Source organism: Fringilla coelebs (assembly GCF_963513975.1).
Source record: "Fringilla coelebs genome assembly, chromosome: 2".
In the NCBI taxonomy this organism is placed as follows: Eukaryota; Metazoa; Chordata; class Aves; order Passeriformes; family Fringillidae; genus Fringilla; species Fringilla coelebs.
In genome coordinates this window covers 12165083-12182898 of record NC_140029.1, presented here as the reverse complement: position 1 = coordinate 12182898, position 17816 = coordinate 12165083, and the positions used below count along the sequence as shown (strand labels likewise).

At 36.1% G+C, this 17816-nt stretch overlaps 1 protein-coding gene across 1 annotated transcript in view; it reads left to right on the top strand.

Moving 5' to 3' along the window:
- IL1RAPL1 (interleukin 1 receptor accessory protein like 1) overlaps positions 1-17816 on the top strand; it is a gene marked incomplete at its 3' end in the record, with an annotated part of 579463 nt that overhangs the window by 416946 nt on the left and 144701 nt on the right. Inside the window, exon 5 of the mRNA XM_084226567.1 lies at positions 9322-9396. Coding sequence (XP_084082693.1) covers positions 9322-9396 — 75 coding nt within the window. The remainder of the gene's footprint in view (positions 1-9321; positions 9397-17816) is intronic.

Here is a 17816-nt window from a genome sequence, read left to right as displayed (position 1 = left end):
AGCATTATCAGCAGATTTAGATCAGATTTAATTATTTTAAAAAATATACAGTATCTAGAATTTGTTTTCAAAGGTCATGAGCTAGCGTATATCCAAGAACTATCTGCCTAACTCCAAAAACAGGAAGAAATAACAAAAGCAAGGCAGGAACAAGTTTCCCAATATTACCATTCATTTCCTAAAATCATTCTTCTACTGATGCTGCCTTCAATGGAGTACCTTAAAGAAAAATCTCCTTGGTGGAAATCACCTGGGGATGTTGGTCAACAGCAGCTGAACATGATCCAGGTGTGCCCAGGGAGGCCAAAGGCACCTGGCCTGTGTCAGCAATAGTGCACAGCAGGAGCAGGGCAGGGATTGTCCCCTGTACTCAGCACTGGTGAGGCCACACCTCAAATCCTGTGTCCAGTTTTGGGCACCTCACCACAGCAAAGGCATTGAGGGGCTGGAGTGAGTCCAGAGAACAGACATTGGAACTGGAGGTACCTAAAAGACCTATAGATGATACACCTGGGGACTTGGTTTATTGGATTGCACAGTGCTGGATTAGCAGTTGGACTTGATGATCTTAAAGGTCTTTTCCAGGTTTCTTTATGATTCAAATGATTCTAAACCACACTCTATTCTTTGGGTTTGAACTCTAAATCTGAGATAGGGTACACAAATAAGAGGCAAAAAAAAAAAAAAGGAAACGATTGCTACATTTCAGGGGGAAATTTTAACAAATGGGAAAATATGAAAATATTGAGGACAAGAAATAATAGAAAATGCTTAAATTCAATGACAAGCATGATAGTAGGGCTGAACAAGAAAATGTAGGTATCACTGAATAAATGGATTGTATAAATGAGAGATTCTTGGGGTCATCTAGAATTATGGAGTAATTGCTAAAAATATGTATTTTCTGTAGTTACAGAAGCTATAACCTTATGATACTTCCATCCCCATATTTTCTGTGTTTTAATCTAGAGATAAAAGGAAAGAGAACAGGTTAGGGTAACGATGTGAGAATGATGAATCCTTCATTCATCCTGGAATGAATCATCCTAGAATCTAGGATGATATGCAGAGAAATTTTAATAGTGTCTTGCAGAATGCTTGCTTGATGATAAGTTTTTTAGTGTGGCTTTTCTAATAACTTTATCTAAATTATTATTATTTATATAAATCTGTTTTGTTTCATGAATATGACATCTTTTCAGGTAGCCTCATTGTTAAGAATACTCTGTGTGTTTCTATTTGTTTCACAAGCCTTATACAAGAGTTATAAACACACCACTTCCCAAAAGACTCCTCTAAACAAAGGCATGAGCTAACATGTAGATACAGGAGCAGATTCCCTTGCAGGCTCCAACTGCATTGCTGCTGAATGACATGCTGGTGAGCTGCTTCATTAAGCTGACACATCAGAGGAGTTGGTGTTTTAAATGCTCCTTGATACATCATTTAATTATTTTTCTAGCAAGAGATTTTATTTTCAAAAAATGCACTGATAATACATAATCTGACTTTTTGCAGCAACAACATTCTTTTTTTTTTCCCAGATGATCTGATATCTCTAATACCCAGGTGAAGGGAAAAGTTTAACAGATCATGCAGGTAGAACAGGTTCTAGCATGACATCCTTTTCATAAACCTACATAGGAAATCTCATTTCCATTATCTTGCTTTAGGAATCAGTTTTGTACAAAAACAGTGGTGTAGTGTAGAGAAACTACAGGCAAAAGAGAAAAAAATATTTTGGATATTTTAGATACTTTATATTTGGCTTTCTGTACTATGGGTCTTTTTTTTTGTTTGGAGTTTTTTTGTGGGAGATGGTGAATCCCGTCACTATAATTAAAAAAAAAAATCTTTTAGAATTAAAGCTTTGCTTTATTCTATCCCTTTTTCTTCATAAAATCAATATATCAATCCCAAATCTGCCACACAGAAAGAGACCAAGAGCATCTCAAGATATTAGGCTGATATTTCACTCAATTGTTTAACTACATATATTCTTTTGTTCTTTTGTATTTCAAGACTGCATTAACATCTGCCATGGCAACCTTTTGATTATTTGTACTTTTTCCATGGAGATGATCTCTGGGAAATGTCACTGTGTGTTCAAGAAAACTAACATCTCCTCTGAAGTCATAGGGGTAGCACAAGTGTCACATCAGATTCAATTAGAGATGAGCAGATAATGAAAACCCCAACATCTGGCTGCATTTGCTCTTCTCCAGTTTTCAGTGTGTTGTTAATCTCAGGGGACTCACAGGCTTAAAAGATTTTAAAAGCCTTCTTGGAAATATTCTTCCCATCTTTTATATTTCATTTTAGTGATGTCTCTTCTCAATATGCATCATGAAAACTTTTGCAACCTCTTTATTGAACACAAGTTTAGCTGTTTCTGCACTTTCTTTTAGGAAGGGCTGATATTCTATTCAAAAGACTATAATGGTTGTTATTTTTGAAAAAAATGCTTATTGAAAAATTAAAGCTTATCTCCAGTTTGTGAAAAACATCAGAAGAAATGATTAGGTGTAAAAAATAAAAACCATTTTCATTTATATGCTCAAAACAGTAGGAGAATTGTTGTTATATTGTTTGGGGGGGTTTTTAATGCATGGTAAGAAGAAGACAATGAGAAAGACATAAACTGAAGGGAGAGACGTTTTTGTCTTGTAATGGAAGATTTATGGGAACGTTTCAGAAGATAAAAGCTGATCTTCAGTCAGTCATAGTAGAAACAAAGTCACATTAGACAGCTCATTTACAGTCACAAGCCTATGGCCTTGCACACATAACTTCAGTGTCCTTATATGTATCTGCCCTCAGTTTGAACTGCTTGATTCAGCATGCACACAGCAAGGCAGAATATTCTTACAGGGCTGATGTGCAATTCATGGCATATGTGACTTTAAATGATGCCCTTGTGAAAGAAAACCAATCTGAATGTAACTGAGAGTAGAGATTTAAGGTTGTTAAGTCTCAAGCAGGTATAAAAACTTCCCTTCTTATGAAAAACCTTGCCATATATTTACTTTTTAAAAGGCATTGATGTCTCTATTGATAAGTCTGAATATATAGGACTAAGCCTATATATGGAGATATAAGGAGAAAAACCAGCATCCCTGCATTGCATTACTTTTTTTTACTCAGCTCACCTTTACTCTCAGGAATCTTGGAGTTCTCAGTATCAACACTCTGGAAAATGACTGGGAAGATTAATGTCTCAAGAATATAGCTTCATACTGGACATAATTAACTTTATTGCAATCTACTGTAGACTACTGCTACTGCATTACTTCATTTTATTTTTCAGACATTTCTATTAAAACAAAGAAACCAAACATAAAAGTATGCATCCAAGTTTTTCAAGGCACTGCAATTATCAACTGGAATGCTATAGTTTTTCCTTTTATTATTATAATTACTTATGATTCCTGATATGGCCAGTGATGTCCACTTTTCATAAGGGGGCTTTCCAATGACTGTGCTTTATTTTCAGAGCCCTCTCATGACACTTTAAAATAGCAATCTAAACCCAAATCCATTGTTTTACTCTAGATTCAAACCTTCTCCACTGATGTTGGTATAAGATAATCATGCTTAGCCATGCTTGAATAAATGTTCAGATGAGGTAGCTGGAAGGGTGAGCACACCCCATGCACTTCACAGCCAGGCCAGGACAGCTCTGAGAGCGTGAGGAGCAGGCAGAATTGTGGAATGGCTTGGGTTGGAAGGGACTTCAGACATTATCTGGTTTCAGTCCTTCTGCCATGGACAGGGTCATCTTCCACTAGACCAGGTTGCTCAGGGCCCCATCCAGCCTGTTCTTGAACATTTCCAGGGTGGGGCAGCCACAGATTCCATTGACAACTTGTTCAGCCTTACAGTCAGTCTGACCTCTTGTATATCCTCCTCAGATATCCCTCCCCTGACAGAAGTACCTTGTCTTCACAATTACCTGTCTGTGACAAAACTGGCACAACAAATATTGGAGATAAAGAAACACAAGCTCAGAAAATTAGCAGGGAAGTACATGGAAATGAGGAATTCTCTCAAGTTTCTGAACACAAACCAAGAGATGGAGTCTTTTTGAACTGTGGGTTGAATTCAAAGAAACAGTGCAGACTTCATGAAAAGAACTCCATGTCTCTGATGTACTTTGATTTCAAAGTGTAGCCATATTTTCCCTTTGCATAGCAATGAATTCTTCCCCCTATTTAATCCTGTGTTATAGTTACAATATCTTCCAGGGACATGTCAGTCTTTTTTTCTAAAAATGGTCTAAGTTCATAAACATAAGAGGTTTAATCTCATTCGTTATCTCAAATCTCAGAAAGATCAGAAGGATTTTCATCCTCAAAATGTAATTTTTACTTCAATAAAACATTTGAACCAGAAAAGTCCTAAAATATATATAACTCAGACTGGACAAGAAAGGCAACTATTCCTGTGAATTTTTTGACTGGAATGAAATGTCCAGACAATAAACTGGCTTTCTGATTTTCAGACAATTCCATGAAACCTTGTCTTCTTCTAGGAAATTAAAATCTTTTGTAGTTATTTTCAAGGGAGAATCTGAGAGCACTTCATAAAACACATAAACCTAGAAAATTTTTCTATTATTAAGTTTGTGCATTTTGAGGCAGCTCCATTTTGATGTCCAGATTAGTGCTATTTTGATATACAGGTTGAATTAGGATCTCTTCATTGCATGTGTTAAAAATCTAACAGTTGGCTGGTCTCTGCAAATGATAGTGCTTTGCACAGAGAAAGTGTATGTACCTATCATGTGACCACTTTCATCTAAAGCTAAATCAGCAGCGTAGGAAGAGGACCAAGGAAGTCAGTGGCTGATGTAAAAATATTATCTTCTGGCTGGTTTCCAGCAGGGTGACTGATTGTGGTGGCTCTCACTTTCATTACCGCAAGAAAAATTGTTCAATATATTTTAAATGTACATCCAGTCTGATAGACATGGAATGTGAATTTAGCCACTTTTTTCTCTGAGCAGGATCAATATGACTGCAGCTGACTGGTATTTCTGAAGTTGTATATTAATTTTTAATAAATCTTCAGAATTAGTTACTTCACCTTTTTATTTTTTTAGCTTAAGTTTACTTCAAGTTTGACACATATTTGTTTTCAAACCATTCATCAATGGTGGTTCAGAAGTCAAACATAAGATGAGCTGTAAACTTGATTTATGATCAAACAGCTTTTCTTTAAAAGGTACTGACCTATCAACCCCCATTGTTTTTAAAGAAGAATATACCAATTTTGATTAAAATGATTTCTTGATGCTAAAGTGGTGGGGGTGGACAGTGGGGAGGGGAAGGGTGGTGAGAGGGTGGTGAAAAACAAAAGCAAAAAAAAGAAGTGAGAAGGAAAGAGAAAGAAAAAAACAAGAGGGAGGAAGGGAGAAGTGAATCCGTGCATGAGAAGATAATAATATCCAGGAACTAAGATTCTTGCCAAGAGACTTGAGAATTCCCTCATGCAAGAATAGGAACCTGAGCACTCTGTTCCTCCTGTGTGACAGCCATGTTGATAAGTACTACCTGGTGGGAAGAGGATCTTCTCTTTATATTTTTAAACATATTCAAAGGATTTTTGTTCTTTGCATACAGTACAGAACAGGAAGTGCTTTCAAATTGTAGATTTTTTTTAGGACACGAAAATTATTGCCTTTGTGCATCTATTTATAAAAAAAAGAATAAAAGTTATTTAACTGATTTAAGAGGCTAGACATAGTTGTGAGTCTTATAAATTTTGTTGGGTTCTTGCTATTTAGTGAAATTTTAGAAAGAAAGGATTAAATTATGCTTTTGCTGTTCAATTTAGTAGATAAATATAGCTCAATATATCTGCCTGAAAATAATATTGATTTTGAACAGACTCCCACATGGCTTAGTTAAGTCATTCCCCATGATTTTAAGGATATGAAAAAGTTTATAGGAGATACACAGGTCTACTCCAGAATTCCTAAACTAAATGAAGATTGCAGTAACACTGTGTTGTCCATTAATGTTGACTCTCTATAATGGAGAGTCCACCTTGAGAGGTGTTGAGGAAGCTAGAGAAATTCTCACCTCTGCATCAGTCCACTGGATGTAATATGCCAGAATGGACTTACATACATGCTCAGATTAAGAAATGGATCAAATAACAGACACTAAAGGCCCTGTTTGACTGAGGAAAAGTGTCAGATCACCTTGGAAAATTTGCTATTTAAGCACATATAGTTATTAAAATTCTTTTCCCTGCCTATATAGCTCCTATTCACAGTAGTTCCCTACAGTCTAAAGCTCTGGAATGCAGAGTACCCAAGGATATGTTTATTTTTCTGGACAGGTGAAGGAGTTTGCCTTGGGAAATATGATTGTTTATAGGACAGTCATACAACAGTGTCAGGTTGGTAGACATCTAAACAAATGCAATGCTGGGATACTTTCCCCAGTTTAGAATTTTTAGAGTTACATTTCTCACTAAATACAAACTCTTACTGGTTACAAATGTTGGTAAATACCCCTTTAAAATAAGCATATGACACAATTAACTTCTATTGACTTTGTTTTACTATCGATTAGGGAGGTTTTGTACTCCTGGGGATGGGGCAGAGTGAGCTCGAAGCAAAATGGGAGGAATGGGTGACAAAGTAGAGAACAGAGGTGCTCCTTCAGGAAGCCTTGAAAAGTTGGAGAAAATCATGAGTCTAATAAATGCAAAGGCAACTTCTTGGTCTAGAAGCAGAGCAGAACCTGGGACTGACTGAGTAGGAAAAATCTTTGCATAAATGGTCCTGTCAGCCAAGGTGGACTATAAATGGAGCATGGGTTGGGGAATCCCAACTGCACAGCTCTTGGCAAGCCTTCAGCCAGCAGGTCCAGGAGGACAATCCTTCCCAGCCCTGCAGTGCCTGTGAGGCCTCACCTGGGACACAGGAATTTTCAGCTTTTTGCTGTTCTGAAAGACTGGTGTACTGAACCAAGTGCAGTGCAGGGCCACTGAGAGGTTGGCAGCTGGAACACCCAAAGAGGTGAAATCTGCACCCACAGTGATGTTCAAAATGTGACTAGGGGAGGTCCTGAAAACCTGCTCTATTGAGCCTGCTTCCAACAGAAGTTTGGGTCATGTGGCTTCCAAAGGATCCTTCCACCTACATGCTCCTGTCATTCTGATATATCAGTTATGTGTCTAATTTATTGTTTTCAGTAGCATTTTATTTGTTAAATTATGTATTAAATCTCATAAATTAAACTGGACATTCATTTTATAACAACTTCATACTTCTGTTGAAGGATAACTTATCTCCACATCCTGGGCCTTTTCATTAAAAAGTAGAAAGCTTCTTAGAGACCCGACATACAGGATCATAAAAGTAATGTTGATCTTTGCTTAAAATGCTGGTTTCTAATCTACTTATTCATTGCATTCATATTAACTCCACAAGTTACTATATCTTTACTTACAATGAGGGAACTTTGCTCACAGTTTCAAAACAGATTTAGAAAAACAGTGACTCAGAAGACATTATCTGATGAATAATAATTGAGTTGAGAATGACAGAAATGCAAAATTAAATTTAAATTCATAGTGGATGTTTAAAAAATGGCAATGTGCTGACAAATTATGAGCCTTTACAGAGAAGTTAAGAAATGGGAATGACTAATTTTACAATTTAAAAAGAAAATATATTTTGAATCCTTTTCCCTTCCACCCACTTTAGCCTTTAAGGAAAAAAAAAAAATAGAGAAAAACAGATAAAAAGAATTAGCATTGGTGTAAAGAAAAGTAGCAAACCAGAGATTATGCCAAAAATCTTTCAGCTCTCTCAAAAGCCTGTAGTGCAGAATGATTTCCCATAGAGACTAGGAGCTGTAAGAAGAATGAACTGAGAGAAGGTTTTTGGACCAAGTACATGTGTTTTACCACTCCGCTGAATTTTGATTCATTGCTAGGTCTGATGGGTTAACACCTCTGATACCAGCTGAGTGGGTTTATGCTTTTATATATAAAATAATCTCAGTAAAGCAGAAACAAGTTGATAATGGTTCCATTCTGTAATTGTTGCAAAGTTGAAATTAATGCTGTACCTTTTAAAGAACGTTGATAATTTACTAAAAGACCAGAGGAAACAAAATGAAGAGAATGCAAATAAACTTCTCCTGCTATTCCACTGACAGGAGACAAGTGTGTTTAGTAGATTAAGCCCATACACATATGGGTATGTGTGTGTGTCAGTAAGAAAAGGAGCATTGATTTTGACAAGTTGAAGGGAACAAATATTCTAGAGCTATATCAAAATGTCAAATGTATTTTAAATCTGCGACAGCCCATAATCTGTGTTAAAAACTGAAGTATGAATTGATGTTGAAAAGCAGAATATCAAAATGTTGCAGGTGACTAGAAAAGTTGGAAATTTCCCGTGAATATTTACTACCAGTATTAAAGGGAAAAAAAATCATTCTTTTTGTTTTATATGGCAAGCACTCATCTCTCAGACATAGTAAAAAGTACACTTGCTAACAACAACAAAGGTATTAATAATCAATGTCACTTCTATGAATTGAGTAAGCAGATGTTAAATTTAGTAGAATAGGATGATTTATATGCATGCATGGTTTGAACACACTTCAACAACCTTCAGAAGGCTTTTGACCACTACAAAACTCATTCTATTCCATTATTGCATAAAGTATACTAATATAATTTCAGGGTAGACTAAAAGGTAAAAGAGAAGCCATTGTATTAGGAATCTTGACATTATTTCATCGTATCCATTCCTTGGATTTTGAAAACTTATCTAGTACTCCACTTTACCAAGTTTCAGTGTTGGGAATATCTTTCAAATAAAATTGTCATCAAATATTCTAAATTCTTTTACAGTAACTTATGTTATTTATCTTTTAATGACTATACCTTATAGAAAAGTAATTAAATATCCCAGCAAACTGAAATTCTGGATAATATTTACCAAAAGAGAAAATTGCAATGTCAGTGCATTTTCGGTTTGGGGTTTTTTTGGTTGGTTGGTTTGGGGATTTTTTTTTAGTTTTGTTTTATTGCTTGGTTGGGTTTTTTTTTGTGGGTTTTTTTTTATTTGTTTGTTTTTGTGGGGGTTTAAAGAAATTACTTTCTTAATACAAGGGCCTTTAATTTTGGTGCTACATTTACTGTCTAAGCAAAAACATTTAAGCTACTGAAGGCATGAACATTATTAAAACAAAAGGAAACCAAAGCCTTCTTGAAATAATAGGTATAAAACCAAGTCTTAGTCTACTCAGTAATAATCAGAACACTACATGTGTGAATTTCTTTCTTTTCTAGCGCCACTAACAGATAAACCACCAAAGCTTTTACACCCCCTGGAGAGTAAGCTAACAGTTCAGGAGACCCAGTTAGGTAAGTAGCAAACATAACCTCTGTTCAAATTGTATGAAGGAATTTGATGTGTTTATGTATGATGGCAATGTGATGGCATGTTGACATGAATAATTTAATTGAAAAGACATTAGACACATGTTGATTCCATGCAGAGATGTCTGATATACCATTGACAAGATTGTTGACAAAAAAAAAACTTAATAATTAATACTGAATGCTAAGATTTTGGTTACTGATACTAGGGTTTATCTTGATGAAAGTCAAACAGTGACCAGAGTATCTGAACTTTTCTTTTTAAACTTTCCCTTCTCTGTATATTTATACATACTTACTCTGGGATTCATTGGGATTTTGTGATTTAAGTTCTGCTCAGAAGGCTTCTGTGCTTTGTTGGCAGCAAAGATATTCTATAATTACAAAGGTTGTGCCGGGCAAATCATCCAGCAAACAGTACTGTTATCATAATAGCATCTGATAATTCTGAATGTATGGATATTTATGCATAGGAGAATGAAGAGAAATTGATGCATGAAGAAAGCATTGTGTTTCACTTTTTCTCGTCTAGTGGATGGTGGGTATGATTGGTCACTTTCACATCCTACTGCTGCAGAGGTAATGAAGGCTCCAAAACTGAGTGCATAAGTTACTAGATTTTGCAGGATATATTAATTTAACTCTTTTGTGGATTGGCAATGAGGGCAACTTGTAAGAAACAAACAGTAGGTTACACTGGAATTATGCTTTGGTGTCAGAACAGTAACCTATTGATAGATTTTCTAGCATATTGGCTAGAGGAGAAAATGGAAACCAATCTGGTGGAAACAAATCTCGTAGGAAAAAATATATATAAATCTCATAGAAAAAAATACTGCAAGTAAAGCTCAGTACATTCTGCAACACAACATCAGAAAAAGCAGAAGGCTTGCAAATTAATTCTGACAGTCATTGGCAGAGCATTTTATGGTGATTTCCAGCTTTTGGCTAATAGTGGCCAGAGAATAACTCATATTTTCTTTGATATTAGTAAACTATTACTTTGAATGACCCAGGCTATCCAGGTAAATTTCTGATATGCTGATATACAGTTTTTTTAGAAATTATCATATAGAAAAGGAGATGTGTAGCATGTTTCCTTCTAGAGCTACTTTCTATTTTTCTGAAGGTATTGTTTCTGATGCACTGAATCAGAAAATCTTTCCTGTATGCCAGTCCTAAATGATTTTAAGTAGTTTAAACACAAAACTAGGGAACAGAGAACAAAGTGACTGCACATTTGTTTTTTAACTGATGTTGCTTACTGAGATATTTTTTATGAAAAAAAAAGAAAAAACAAAACCAAAAGGTAGAACCTTTCTGGGTTTTGATGTTGTCCTGCTAAATATACTGTATGGTGGGACTATTTCAGTAAGAGGGTAATTATTAATGGCTAGCTAGAGGCTTTTTGTCTATAAGTTTTAGAATTAATCTCAGTTTTGATTTCTCATTGTTCTAAGAAACATATCAAATAATTTGAAAAGAGCTTGGTTTGAAAAAGATACTTTTCAGAAAACTAAACAGCTATTGGTAAATATAAAAGTGTTAACTTGAAAACATCACCTTCAGACAGATGGGAAAGTCTGACCATTAATTTATGGTGAAGTTACAGTACTTAGCCTTATATCAAGAAGCTACAGGAATATATTTATTTGTTGTTGAAAAGCCTGTGAAAAACCTGTGAGAACTGGAACAAGTGAAAAAAAATTGATAGTTCCCTAACATAAAAACGGTGTTTTTCTGCTCTTAGATTTAATGCTTTAGTCCTGCTGGATAACCTTTGAAAGGTCTGTGTTTCCCTGAGGAAAGCCAGTGTTCATTTCTGGGGGTCAGTTCATACCTTGCAGAGATGCAGAATATTTTAATGTTGGAATAATGCCAAGGTTCCCTTAGCTGTCAAAGCGAGGAGAATCCTACTCAGCTGAGACTTGGGGTGGCCACATTTTGTGACCAGTCTAGACACTGCCAGGAAGTGTTAGTTCTGCAGAATGTATTTGGGATGGTGTGTTTGTCCCTCACTTGGAAAATAAAAGTGTTGGTGGATGCTGGAGAAGTGGAATGGGTGGTATTCCCATTCCCAAAGTGAAGACAGAGCAAGGAATTAGGAGGCTGGGGCAGACCAGGATTTCTTTAGCAGGTCACCAGCTGCTGGGGAGCAATTCCTGCTCTCCTGCCACAGTTCTGTCCTTCTCACCTCACAGTCCTCCAGCTGGAGCTGGAAATGAAAGAGTTTATGTGAGTGTGAGGGAATGTTCTGGGAAGTCATACCTACCTTACAGGGATGTGTGTAGCTCCAGGTGCACATGATGTACTGAAAAGTCAGTGGTGATGGTTCACTTCCAAATCTTCCCCTGCTGGGCACACTTCTGAGGAAGAGCTCAGTAATACCAGTGTATTTCTGTTGAAAGAGCTACTGGAATTCAGTTCTTAAACAGAGCACCTCCATGCAGTATCTAACTAGAGGTGTATCCAACTCCCAAGACACATCTAAGACACATCTTATTCATTTGGCTTCAGCCCTGCTGGGTGACAGACATGTGAGGCATGGTGGGCTCCTCTATGCACAGCAGTTAAAACTGATGCCATGGGACCACAAACCTGTTGTGTCATTATCTTGCTTGACTTCCATAAAACATCTGAGCAGGATGTGACTGCAGGGAGGAGTTTCTCTAAGGGGTGACTGATATGGCTTAAGTCAGACTTGCTAAGGCAAAAGGTGAGAAGGCAGAGCTGGAGAATCTGCCTGCCTCTGTCCTAGGAACCCACAGGCTCCCCTGGTGCTCAAGGCATCCTGAGCTGTTTGATGAAAAGGTGCCAGGCTCTTCAGCTGGTGTTTGGGAATGTGCTAAGCATGGCTGTGCTGCAATCAGCAACTTTAGAGTCACAGGTATCTTGATATATCATCAGAAATATAGGTTTATTTCACTGAATAGTAACCAGAAATGCATGAGATAGAAGCACAAAATAAAAATTGAAGGAGAATTTAATTTCTCAAAGGTTTTTCATATAAAATAGCCTGGGAGAGCTAAGGAATGAAGTACAAAAACCTAGATGAGGAAAGAAAGATTAGTTTCTGGACTTTTTGCTTTCTGTTTGTTTCTTCACTTCCAATTTTGCAATCATTTAGTTAATCCTGTTGCAAGGATAAAAAAATGCTAATTACATTTAAGCTTTTCTTGTTTAAAAGGCTTTTAGGTAGATATGTTACCCCACTACAAACTACTTCTCTGGAAACAAAGGCTCCAGATAAAATATAGTGTTATATTTACTCTTGAAAAGATTGTGTCCTGCAAAGCTTGGAGCTGTAAGAAGATGAGGAATGTTTTCAGCTCTGAGCCACTCTGTGGTCTGGCAGCAGCATGGGCCAGGGAGAGAAAAGCTGGCAATGAGCAGGAGGCCAGGGGAGGCAAGGCATGGGAATGAGGAACATCATGACCGAGGAACTGAGTTCCACAATATTCTTCTTCAACATGCTAACCAAATCAAATGTACAAATCCCTGATAACCTAGGACCCCCTTGTAATAATAATGAAAACACAAAGCTGAAAACACTAATGCAGACCTGTCCAGGAAGGAATTAATTAACATTGTTCCTTATATATCAGAAATCCTAAAATTTTGGGTAACTATATTGTAATTATAGAGTCATGCAGATGTTATGTATTTATAATATAAATACATAATATCCATTATATATAAATTTATTTTTAAAATTACATTCTGGGATTTTTTTTTTTTTGTTAATTCTGAGTCTTTTCAGTTTCACCTTTCAGTGTTTTTCACACCAACACTCTCCAATACCTGCCTCCCTCAAGGAAACAAAGAATACTATTAGCCTGACTCAAAAAATCTGACTTTGGTAACTGGTTGGTTCCTGTCATATTACTTAAGAAGACAAATGTGATTCCACAACAGACAATAATGGATCTGGATTAAAAAAAATTACAAAACAGCAAATAATTATTTTAAACACCTTACAAGTTGGTTATCCTCTGTCCTCCCCACTTTTTCAGTGAGTCTTCTGGTTCTGCACAGGGTTGCAATTTGACATGCCAAAATTCACCCAGAAAAATAAAGCTGTTGGTGAATTTTTCTTGGCTAAGTAGGCCTGATGTTAGAAAAGAGAAACAAACAGACAAACAAACAAAATCCAAAAAACCCACAAACAATCAAACAAAAAAAGAAATAAAGTGTTTCCAGCACAGTATGAATAGACCTAACAGGAAAGTTTGTACAGGAACCAAGAGACTTTCCCTGTCATCTGAATAAAGTGAATTCCTTTGTAGGAATACTCTCTGGCAGACAGCAGGATATAAATTATTGTAACCAAGATTATATTAAGTATGCACAGCAATAAACACAATTTAGGCACATATAGTACATTATTTCACGTGAAATTATAGTCCTAGAAAGACTTTATTTTATACATTTAAAAAATCAGGAATCATATAGTTCTGTGATAATTTTGTGCCAGATTTTTTGTTTCAAGCAGTACTTAGTGTTTCTGAATCATATGTAGGGACTTTATCATATATTATGATGAAAAACAAAAGAGTGCTTATTTGTGTTTAAAAAAAACCCCAAATCATCATACAATGATGATGCTATGCACAAGCATTAAAATATTAAACAGCAAATGTCAAACTCAAAAGTTTCATATTGTGTACCATCACTTATAACTGTATTTAAATTAACTAACTCCTCCAGAATGTCTTGCCACAGGGATACAGTTCTCTTGTGAGCAGCAAAGTTAATCATACATAAAGCTCATCTCAAGAATAATGTATTGGTGAAATAACAAATACTAGTACAATTTTTACTCAGGAATTTACAGTTTTTACAGGAATTATTCTGTTTCCCAGCTCTAGAATAAATGCTTTCCAGCCTTGCTGGTAAAATCAGCATGTGCTCATGCAGCTCAAAGAAGGAGCAGTTTTACATGAAGATGCATTGAACACTGTTTTTGTCTTAGACGTACTGTGGATTGGTATTTAGATTTAGTGCTGCACACAGGTTTTATTCTGAAAAATCCATCTAACTCTGCATGCATTCTTAATAGCAAAAATTATCAGGGATTTGAGAGCTTTTCAGGTCACTAGAAAATAGAAGGTTGTTTGAAGGAACACTGAAGGTTTGAAGGGCTTAAATGCTTTTGATTAGAACAGTTTAGAACATAGTAGTGTGAATATTTTGAAGCAATCAGCTGAACAGGATCTTTTTTTATATTTGTTAACATATGAGTAACTCTGAGACTCCAGATTGTGCATTCTGAAGTGCTATTCTTGTCTGTTTTTATAGGATTTTATGGATGAATACACAGGCTATATCAACTCAGGATTAATCAACACATATTTTTAATAAATATCCAATTTGTTACCCATTAATCTTTACATATTTAATATCTGAGGAACTTGAAAATAAAAAAAAAATTTACTCACAGAAATTCAACTTGATGCCACACAGCATAATTTATATTAAAAAATGAAAATTATTCCAACAGTTTACATATGGCATGTATTATAAAGCTTTATATAGCATTTATTAGTAATAAATGAATGATGAACTATAGGTCAGTGCACACTTGTTTTGGGATAGGCTTGAGAATATTAGGATAAACATGGTTATTAGTCTAGATTTCATATTGACAAATAAGACTGGCAGTGTGTTCAACACCAGCCATAACTGGTGTCCTGTATCTGTCTGAGAATGCTTTAACGAGTTATAACAAAAGATAACACAGCAGTATTTTCCACAATCTCTCCTCTTTTAATTGTTTATGCTTTTGCCTGGAGCAAAATTCTGACAATGGACTACTTAGGTACTTTTGTTCTTTTCCACACAAGAAAGTATAATATCACCTGAAACGAGAGGCTTATTGAGTACTTAATTTTCATGCCAATCTGAAAGTATACACAAATAAAAGACCAAATGCAAAACACCCCAGTGTTAAACACTTGTTTCACTGCTCAGAGGTAACTCTTGAGAACCATGGAGGTAGGAAGTTGAAGGAGAGAGAAGGCATTCAGTTCAGTAAACTCTAAATTTAAATTTACAGGATTTTTTTTGTGGCTGTGAGGCCTGAGCATTTACCTGGAGCTCTGCAGCAAATGTCACCTTCTAATGAATCAGTAATTTCAGCTGTTTTAAGTGTCCTTCACCTAGTTGTGTGTTATTTTACCAGTATGCTGGTGTCATTCCAACAGCTAGTTTACAACAACTGAAAATACTGGAAAAAAAATATTAGTTGAATTTTATACTTACCATGAAATGAAATGTATCAAGTAATTATTCATGTTCACTACAGAAATAAATGAAGCACATACTTCAGTTAACCACATTAGGCTTATTTAGAAAAATTTATAACAACCATTGCAGAATTGCTTCTCTGTACACTAATGTAATGAATAGATTGGAGATGGGAGGCTGTGGGGTTATAAGTTTAGTTTCCTTCACAGCTTTCAAAGCAATTAATTTGAAGTAATAAACGCTTGTAATTTTTAATCATTCGTTCACGGTCAGATTTTCATGAGATATCTAAGAGCATGCATGGTACATTTCTCCTCATTAAAAATCAAAGGAGGACTAGCTTTTTGGTGCTGATTTTATATGTTTAGAGATTGATACAAGATACCTATAGGTTTACAGTAGGGTATTTTTGTGGGTTTCTTGTGTGTGGTTTCAATCTCCCCTAAGTTTATATTAAACAGAGAATTCATCCCACTTAAGTCAAAATTAGAGGATTTCTGTTTGGAAGACCCTTTCAACTCTTAATAAAGATTTTCAATACTCATATAAAGAATGACAATTTTAAAATACAGCAACCAATATTTCTTTTTTTTTTTTAACCTTTGTCAAGTGGCAGTTAGCACAGCTGATATCTTATCATAGCAACACTATCCAAAGTGCCAATTACAGTATCCCAATGCTTTGGAAAGGTCAGGCACTTAAAAAAGCTTATAAATGCAAATATTTTCCACTATGCAATACTCAAATCAGTAATATTATTCTTCTTAGCAAAAACAAACAAACAGAAGTTACATTTAGAAAGCGAAAATCCAAGGCAAAATATTTTGGAACTGCTGTTAGGGAATAAATTATCTTTAGGGTTTTTTTAGAACGTTCTGAATAATTTACTTACTATAGTGGACACACATGCAAATGTGTTACCAGCAATAATAGTTCAACCTAGTTTAAATCAAAAATTAAAATGAGGACTAAAATGTTATTTTAGTAGTTACTGGAGGGACACATGCAAGGCATAACTCAGTGTATTTGAAAGACTTTTCTGAGAGTTAATACCCATTACAATTCACTGCCTGAATTTTAGTTTTATAAATACTCACATCTTTTCTCAGAGTTGTTTTATTTGGGGAGTTCCTTATATCAGTCTGTCCCTGAGGAGAGGAGGAAAATGGAGGTAGAAAATGGAGTGTGGTTTTCAGGGCAGACTGAGCCAGCAGTTCAAGAGGAAAGGGACTGTTCAGGCTCCTACTTTTACAGCAGAAAGAGGCCTGGGGAGGAGAAAAATTTTGCTACCGTTTCTGGCAATTTCTGGACATGCAAACCCATTGGTCTTGTTCTTTTCTGTTTAAAATGATTCTGACACAGTTACCTTGAAAGAAAAAATTACCCAAAACCCCCTACATAAATCCCCTTTTAGAGTAAGATGGACAAAACCCATTAAGATGCCCAACTTCTGCTGCTGTCAATACCTTTGTGTTCCTGCTATTTATACACTATGAAGAGTGTTCACTTTTTTCAGTTGGGATCTCTTGCTCAAATAGGCTCCTGAATTAGTCCTGAATTAGTCAGTGGAGCCTCTTGGGAGGACACAGAGCTTCACCTGGCAGCTATGCCAGCCATTAATGGTGTGATGTTTCATGATTGCTGTAAAGAAGTGTAAATCTCTGCTGCTCTGACACCTGCCTCCCCTCACACTCCTCTTATTTTATCCAGCTTCAGCACTCTTCCTTACAGGGCTGAAAAGCAATTTAAAGGAAAGGAAACCAATTTAAGCTGGATGACTTTCCATCCTGATGGTGATGTGAGTGCAGCAAACCGTCATGCCGATGCATGGTGAGAGTGGGAACTGCAGCCAGGGAGAAAAGGTGGAAGAAGGTGTTCTGGCACAAACTGATTAGGAAACACCACTCTGAGTCTGCACTTGGTCACAGCAACTTCCCAAAAAATGTCAATTTAGATCAGGAGGCGCTTGCATGACATAAATCATATCACACCAGAGTGGAACTGCTTTGCAGCCAGCTGCATCTTCCCATCAAGACGGCTTTGCCTGGACTTTGGCAAACTGACAACTTGTTCCATTCCCTGTATAGGGTTTTAGAGCATTTTTTCAGACATCTGGGATGTCACACCTGAACTTGGAGTGTGTGAGTGTCTTCTTTCAT